Source organism: Terrapene carolina, unplaced genomic scaffold (assembly GCF_002925995.2).
Source record: "Terrapene carolina triunguis isolate 2854851 unplaced genomic scaffold, T_m_triunguis-2.0 Scaffold139, whole genome shotgun sequence".
Taxonomy (NCBI): domain Eukaryota; kingdom Metazoa; phylum Chordata; order Testudines; family Emydidae; genus Terrapene; species Terrapene triunguis.
Window position 1 is genome coordinate 15402500 of NW_020664490.1, and position 9013 is coordinate 15411512.

The 9013-nt window shown below is 44.5% G+C and overlaps 1 protein-coding gene across 1 annotated transcript in view; it reads right to left on the bottom strand.

Annotated features, from left to right (window-relative positions):
- LOC112104759 (protein FAM124A) overlaps positions 1 to 7657 on the bottom strand; it is a 77944-nt gene extending 70287 nt beyond the window's left edge. Inside the window, exon 1 of the mRNA XM_026653507.2 lies at positions 7599 to 7657. Coding sequence (XP_026509292.1) covers positions 7599 to 7657 — 59 coding nt within the window. The remainder of the gene's footprint in view (positions 1 to 7598) is intronic.
- Between the last annotated feature and the right edge of the window lie 1356 nt (positions 7658 to 9013).

Consider the following 9013-nt stretch of genomic DNA (forward strand, 5'->3'; position numbering starts at 1 on the left):
TGACACAAGCATTGCACAAGTATGATCCAGCAATTGCTTGTTACTAAAGAAACATCACTGTTTTCCCACCTCCCAAAATTAGGCAAGTGCTTTACAATTTAACAAGCAATGGATTCAAATTTGAAATGTAACCATGAAGACATATATAAATGGAACATTTATATTTTGTCCATACAATAAGTTATAACTGCCTTTCTTCTTATGTTCTATATGGGTGTTTTTTCCTAACTTTCACTAAAAGGATTAATAATATTTTGAAATGTAAGTGAAAAAGCTCCTTAAAGTCACAGTTTCAAATAGCTTCTAATTAAAGAAGGGGAAAATTAGAGCTTTGAATACATTAGGAAATTAGTATCCCAAGTTGTTAACTCTTTAAAGCTTTTCACATGCATTAAAAACCTTACTACAGACCTCAATCCTGCACTCACTGAATTCAATTGAAGTTTTATCATTGATTTCAAAGACAGCAAGAATTAGATTCTGGGCATTAAAAAGTAGATGCACAACAAATTCTAAAATTATTTTAAAAGATTATATTTTTGGATCAAAATACCAAAACAAAATTGTGTTGCACAGAAAACTATGCCTTATGGTTCATATAAAAGGTCATGAATCATAAAATCCATATGGATTAATTTTAGTAAAACTAAGACAAAGAAAACATTATTGCAAGTCAATTTTTCATTTGCATACACATATGTCATCCCCTTAGTTGTTGCTTTCCCTCCCTTCCTTCTTTCTAATTAAAGGAGAGGCTATATATAAGAAAAAATAAGGCCATGTATCTCTCTCTCTCTCTCTCTCTCTCTAAACATGCAGGTTTCCTCAATATCAATGGGTGTTCTGCCACAGATTGCAGCTGTAAGCAGCGGCCCTTAGTTTTGGGGGCAGAGAAGTGTTCGGTAACTGAAAAAAGGCAGTGATTTTGAAAATCCAGAATTACATTGTTCTGAGAAAGATACATTAGTTTAGCCAAAGGTGATGCTGGAACTCTTTCAAATCTCATTAATAAACAGCCAATACAAACTAATTGGTTTATATGTCCTATTCTCTTTATTTAGGTACTTGGCAACTCAGCCCAATCCAGTCTTATTGGATTCAGTAACTTAAAATACACTATTTTTGATCTGCTTTCCAACTTGATCAACTGAAGAACATACAATAGCACAAAGATATCTTGAATATCCACAAATATTCAAGTGGATTTGTAATATGACAATTTAAAACTGGACTCAAACTCTGCTGTAGAATAGGGGTTTGCCTACTATTGTGGCTAACAGCAACATCAGCTCAAGAAAATACATTTTATGGAGATATTTCATGAATTATAGTGGTAATTAGTTGCTACATAACACTTTTAGCAATACATATATATAAAGCTCATGCTTGAATAGAGATGAAAATGGTTCACAAAGCCTGGATTTGCTAGTGTGTCAACACACTATTGTTCACTGAATGATAGAAAGAGACCACTCAATAGATAATAATAAAACTGCTACTGAATTATTTTGACAGCTGTTCTAAGAATACTTTCATGGTATGATTGCTGAACTTAAAAATAGGTGTCAATTGATTCTTTTTCATCACTGAAATAGCTACATAACAAGGAAACCAGCTGAGTTTTTGCAATACTATTATGAAGATACAGAAAACCCTATTTCTGCTTTAAGAGTAATAAGCAAACAATATGAGTAGCCTTGATAGAATTCAACTTAATATAATTTTGACACATAATATTGATGTTATTTTTAAATATTTTTCAATTTATCAATTTAAATTTTCACAGTTGAGGGAAATCATGGGTGGAGTCAGCCAATAATTATTTAATGACAGCCGTTGAGATTAAAAAAGTTAAAACTTTATAACCATTAAAACACAAATTGTCAAATCACATGTCAAAATATACAAAGTAAATAGCTTTCAATCAAACTAATTGGCAAAGTAGGAACTGCTTGAGAACTTGTGTAAATTTCTATTATCAGTGGAAATATTTTTTCCATCGGTTTGTGTGTGTATGGGGGGGGAAAAAAAATCAACATTTACCGATAAAAAAAATCATCCATCCAAGCCTAAATATGAGCAGTTGATTTGATGAGTAAACAAAAATACAAATATAGTTGCATATGCCTCTTTCACATGTTTATCATAGACTAACATCTGCTAAACACAGTAAAATAATGAAAATGCAATGACCTATTTCTTTGAAGGCATATTTCAGTGTAAAGCATTCTAGTTGATAATTACCATATGTCATGGTTAAAATTCCGCAAAACAGCACATTCTGCTAAAGCTACATGTTCCAGTGTCAGAAGTGTGACAGGGACACAACACAAAATCATCAATATTAACAGCTCATCAACACCAGACATAAGCAGCTGCCACGCTGATCACTAAGGTCTAAAGGCTAATGTCACCATCTGGGGCAAATCCTTCCAAGTGCCCCTTCCAACAAAAGACAGGTTTTTCTGCTTTGGAAGAGCATGGTAAATTAAAAGTGACTTGACATGTCAAGGATTTTCTGAACTTTGACCCAGCTATGAATTAGCTGATTATGTTGTTTTCCCTTTATTCACATTCCAGATTCCCATAGGGCAGTGGTTCCCAAACTGGGGTTCGTGAACCCCTGGGGGTTCGCGAAATGTTACAGGGGGTTCTCAGGAAAAAATTCCCTAATGGCGGACAGAACTGTCCCTAGGGATCTTGGGCAGCACAGGGCCAGCAGCCCAGAGCCCCTGGACTTCCAAGAGCTAAGCAGCTCAAAGCAAGCCTATCTATCACACTGAGGAGATTTAAACTTCAAGACTCCTTATAAGAAATGGAAAGGGAGGTGGATATTTTTTGATATTTTTAAAATTAAATAGGCAGCTAGTATTGTTTTTTAAATTATTATGAAGAAAAAGTTTAAGTTTTGTTGTAACGTGCGTTGTTTGCCTGGACTGCTCAAGACCTGAATGCTTGTGTAGGAGAAACTCTTTGAGTTGGCTTCTTAAATACCTTCATGCTGTTTCACATCTGATACTCCTTGATGAAACATAGGAGCCTTGTCTTATAACAGGCTTATTCAAAGTGATACAAGCTACGAAAGTGAGATCTTGGAAGAGTGTTGCCATTTTCATAATGTAATAAAAAAACTGTAATGATAAATAATAATGAATAGTGTGTAATAAACAGTGTCTCATAAAAACAAATTTTATATTACCAAGATCACTGCTTTTATAATTTATATTCAGGTAAAGGAGAAAATCCCTGGAAATATTCATTTTTTAGGAGGGGGTTCACGACACTTGACATTTTAGCGAAAGGGGTTCACAGGTTCTTAAAGTTTGGGAACCACTGCCATAGGGTGAAATGAAACGCCTGTTGCCCCACAAATGGGGGGGGGGGAGTGTGTTTTTTTCCCCCTTTATGCTGAAGACAGATAAACATTAACCTTCAGGGATTAGTCATGTCCACAATATTGTAGCTATTTAAGATAAAAGGAAAAATAGCCCACAATCTCTCATGATTACAGAAATGTGCAGAAAAATGTGTAATTTATAACAAAGGTATTTCATTTTGCTCATTTGATTATGATGAATCTAAAAGGAAACGATAAACCTAATCCCATTTTCAGCTGAATCTTTTTTTTTTTTAAAACCTGTAATATTATTTTGAAATTGTTTACTCAGCAGGTGACAGCACTGGTGGCAGAATCAGTTTCACTGTTTTGTCACACTTCCTGTCTCATACACTAGCATAATGACATGGCTCTTATACGTTGCAGAGGGTATAATCCACGAGCACCAGTTTGAGGTCATAAGAACATAAGACTGGCCATACTGGGTCAGACCAAAGGTCCATCAAGCCCAGTATCCTGTCCTCTGACAGTGGCCAATGGCAGGTGCCCCAAAGGGAATGAACAGACAGATCATCATCAAGTGATCCATGCCCTGTCACCCAATCCCAGCTTCTGGCAAAAAGAGGCTAGGGACACCATCCCAGCCCATCCTGGCTAATAGCCATTGATGGACCTATCTTCTATCAATCTATCTAGCTCCCTTTTGAAAACCGTTATAGTATTGGCCTTCACAACACCCTCTGGCAAGGAGTTCCAGAGGTTGACAGTGTGTTGTGTGAAAAGATACTTTCTTGTGTTTGTTTTAAAACTTACTACCTATTAATTGCATTTGGTGGCCCCTTGTTCTTGTATTATGAGAAGGAGTAATAACACTTCCTTATTTACTTTCTCTATACCATTCATGATTTTATAGACCTTCATCATATCCACCCCCTTAGTCGCCTCTTTTCCAAGCTGAAAAGTCCCAGTCTTATTAATCTCCTCTCATACGGAAGCCGTTCTATACCCCTAATCATTTTTGTTGCCATTTTCTGAACCTTTTCCAATTCCAATATATCTTTTTTGAGATGGGCGACCACATCTGCATGCAGTATTCAAGGTGTGGGCATACCATGGATTTATATAGAGGCAAGATGATATTTTCTGTCTTGTTAGCCATCCCTTTCTTGATGATTCCCAACATTCTGTTCGCTTTTTTGACTGCCGTGCACATTGAGTGGATATTTCAGAGAACTATCCACAATGACTCCAAGATCTCTTTCTTGAGTGGTAACAGCTAATTTAGACCCCATCATTGTATATGTATAGTTAGGATTATGTTTTCCAATGTGCATTACCTTGCATTTATCAACATTAAATTTCATCTGCCATTTTGTTGCCCAGTCACACAGTTTTGAAAGATCCTTTTGTAGCTCTTTGCAGTCTGCCTGGGACTTAATTATCTTGAGTAGTTTTGTATCATTGGCAAAATTTGCCATCTCGCGGTTTACCCCTTTTTCCAGATCATTTATGAATATGTTAAATAGGACTGGGCCCAGTACAGATCCTCAGGGGACACCACTATTTACCTCTCTCCATTCTGAAAACTGACCATTTATTCCTACCCTTTGTTTCCTATCTTTTAACCAGTTACCAATCCATGAGAGAACCTTCCCTCTTATCCCATGACTACTTATTTTGCTTAAGAGTCTTTGGTGAGGGACTTTGTCAAAGGCTTTCTGAAAATCGAAATACACTATACCCACTGGATCTCCTTTGTCCACATGCGTGTTGACTCCCTCAAAGAATTCTAGTAGATTGGTGAGGCATGATTTCCTTTTACAAAAAACATGTTGACTATTTCCCAACAAATTATGTTCGTCTATGTGTCTGACAATTTTGTTCTTTACGACGGTTTCAATCAATTTGCCCGGTTCTGAAGTGAGACTTACTGGCCTGTAGTTGCTAAGGTCACTTTTCTGGAGCCCTTTTTAAAAATTGGCGTCATATTAGCTATCCTCCAGTCATTTGGTACAGTAGCTGATTTAAGTGATAGTTACAGATGACAGTTAGTAGTCCTGCAATTTCATATTTGAGTTCCTTCGGAACTCTTGGGTGATTACCATTAGGTCCTGGAGACTTATTACTGTTTAATTACTTATTATTATTTAGTTTAGGTCAGGGTGCCTCCTCTTTCCCTGAATCTCACCATGGGATTCAGAAGCAATTTGAACCCATGACTGCTGTGGGAGAGGGAAGAGAGAAAGCCCCCTTTACTCCCCAGACTTCTGCATGCAGCCAGGGACCAAGGTGAGAAACAGGAATGCTCTTGACTCCTTCATAGCTGGAAAGGAAGAACCTGTTGTACACATGCCCAACCCTATGCCTCTCTGTGGACCCAAGCTAGAGAGAAAAAGTCCAGGCCAGAAGTGAGGAAGTACTGACCTGGGAGGGAAGGATGGCGGGAGAAGACCTTCAAGCCCCTTTGTAGGATCCAGAAAAGATCTAGAGCAGCTGGGACGAGATGGAGAGGTGGCAGCCTCCTCTGATCCTGCTGGAGCCAGAGGATGAGCAGAGCCAAGAGGCAGCAAGGGCTAAAGGCACCCCTCCACGCTCTCCCTCCCTCCCCCTAAAGACAGGAGAAGGGAGGGAGATGAGACCAAGAGGTAACACCCCCTAAAGACAGGAAAAAGGAGAGAGAGGAGACCAAGAGGTAAGAGGGCTGCAAGTCCCTTGTCCATGGCCCCCTCCATAGAAGTCCTACTCGAGGACTCAGCCTCCCTCCCCACAGGAAGCCAGGTGACGGGAGAAGGCAGCAGCATCTGAGATAGGGCTGCAGGGGAAATACCCTGTCTCTGCCATAGGGAAGGGCAGAAGGCTGCAACAACTGTAGATGGGAGTGAGACCAGAAGGGGACTTGGAAGAAAGTATTGTCTTATGGTCAAAACACTGGACTGATCCTCAGGAGATTTGGGTTCTGTTCCTGGCTCTGCCACAGTCTTCCTGTGTGACCTTGGCCAAGTCATTTGCTATGTCTTGGTCCCCCATCTGTAAAATGAGGATGACAATAAGACTTTCCTGCCTTAGCTGGATGTTAAGAGAGTCAATTCATTAAGATTGTGAGGTACTCTGATACTGAGATAGAAATATTTCTTGCTTCTCCATGGCACTAAACAGGAGGATCAACAGGCGGGAGCAGGCTAAGAGACACCCCCTTCCCCCCAGGCCTTTGTGGAGCTGGGCAGGAGGAGGCAGCAGCTGGAAGGAGAGGAGACAGTCTCTTGGCTGCAGCTGTCCCAGTCTTGTGCACAGCAGTAAATTTCAGCTCCGGTGCATGTCCCCTGAGAGCCCTTGCTGTGGGCTTGCACACGCCCTTGTTTGTATGGGTCTTTCTGAAACAGCCAGGAAAACCGAGTTGAAATCAAAGGGGCACTCTGGGGCAGGCCAGCTGCACCAACATGCAATGATTATTTGTGGCTGTTATTATAGGTACATCTTTCGTGTGCTCTGACCTAAAGCCAAATCTAGGGAGCAAATACCCTGAGTATTTTATGACCCAGTCCAGATTCAGCTCAGCGTTTTCCCATTCAGCAACGTAACACTGATAGTACAAAGCTTTAACTTAACTCATCAGGCAAGACACAGAACAGATTTGGGGAGGGGGGGAAGAGCTGCGAACCCGCTGCTGCCTCTTGGAGCAGGAGCAAAAGAGAAGAGGAAGCAGAGAAAAGCAACACGTGCAGCAGCATCTCTGTCTGTCTCGCTGCGAGATCAAACCAGCAAGACGCAGGAGCTGAGCCAGCCAATCCCCCCACTCGTGCTGCCGCCAGCCGGGCAAGCGAACTGGGGGGTGGAAGGGGGAAGCCGTCCCGGGCTGGACAAGCTGCCTTCACGTCTGTGTAGCTGCTGCAGACAGTCACCGCGCTCTCCCGGGAGAGACCGAGACGAGATGCCCAGACACTTTCTAGCGCCGCAGGCAGGTGTCCCTAGAGCTGGGGGTGGGGGGTAGCGCCTGGCTCCCCAGGGGAGGGCAGGGGGAAATTACCTTCCCCCCATGCGAGCCAAGCGGGCTCATTTCTGGGGACCGCTCCCGGCCAGGCTATCCCGGCTCCGCGCTTCAGCGAACCTGCCCCGCGCCCCTGGACCCCACGCCCGCGCTCCTCGCTGCAGAGCAGGGGGCCCCCCGGCCCCTCCACCCGGATCCGGGCCCCAGCGCCCCCCCCCTTTGCCTCCTCTCCCGCCCCCAGCCCCTGCGCTGCCTGTTGCCCTGCCCGGGACTCACCCTCCTGTCTCGGCTCCCGAGTCCACGCAGTCATCCTCGCCGCCCGGCTTCCTCTCCATAGCGGGCGTCAGGGCTCCAGCTCCGCGGCCGGCGGCCCCTGCCTCCTCCCCCGGCTGGCTGCGGCCGCCTCCCGCCGCGCGCTCCCCCAGCGCTGGGGGTGAGGAGCCAGCGCAGGCCGCCGGGCTCCCCTCTCCCTTGGCAGCGAGAGCGTGTGCGGAGCCTCCCCGCCCCCAGCCAGCTCCGCCGCGGGGCTCTGGGTGTCAGCGCCGCTCCTGTGGCCCGGCCTCCTCCCCGCCTTTGTGCGCGGCTCCTGCATCTCCCCCGCCCCCCCAGTGGCCTGCCCGCTCCGCAGCAGCGACTCTCTCGCTGAGAAGGGGGCGCAGCCCTCCCCCCACGCTTTGGAAGTGGGTCTGTCCCATAGGTGACATCTTCATCGAGAAAAGCTCCCCAGTCGGGCCCTATTAGTTATTACAAACACATGTGGGAGTCACACGTGCTTGTGAGCACATGACAAACTCCAAGGAACTAACCCTGCTTGGTTCCAGTGGCTCTAGCCAGGGCTGGCTCCAGGCACCAGCTTGGCCAGCAGGTGCTTGGGGCGGCCACACCGGAGAGGGGCGGCAGTTCCAGCTATTCGGTGGCAATTCGGCGGACGGTCCCTCACTCCCTCTCAGAGCGAAGGACCTCCCGCCAAATTGCTGCCACAGATCGCGATCGTGGCTTTTTTTTTTTTTTTTTTTGGTTGCTTGGGGCGGCCAAAACCCTGGAGCCAGCCCTGGCTCTGGCTGAAGTCTGCCTTCTCCCCTCCCTTTGCTGGTTACAAGGGGCTACCTTTCAGGGGCCGTGGTAATATATAGTCTGAGACCTACTTTGAGATCTGCTGGGATGAAATGGAAAGGATTATTGCTTGGGCTTTCCAAAGGGGCCTAAGGGCTTGTCTACACTTGGAAGTTTTGCCAATTTAACCATACTAGTAGTTAAAGGGGCAACCCACTCCCCTGTCGTGGGCGCAGTTAGGTAGCTATAAAGGTGCTTACATTGGCTGGTAGAGCTGATTCTGGTTCAGGGAATGAAATAAATTATGTGGGAATAAGGCCCTTTATGCTCCTTTATAACTGCATACAGTTTCTGGTGTATAGCAGTATAATGATTTTGGTTAAAAAAAAATCAACTATTAACCAACATATACCTTTTCTAGTAGACCAGGCTGAAGAGAGTTGTATGCCCAACACCCATTGAAAGTCACATTCTGATTTCCTTCCCCAGACCTGAAGAGATCTGTGTAGCCAGGGCTGGCTCCAGGCACCAGCCTACCAAGCATGTGCTTGGGGCGGCACCTGGAGGGGGGCGGCGCTCAGTGTTGGGGTTTTTTTTAAACATGCTGGGGCTGTTGGGGCGCCCGGCAGCGCTCCAGC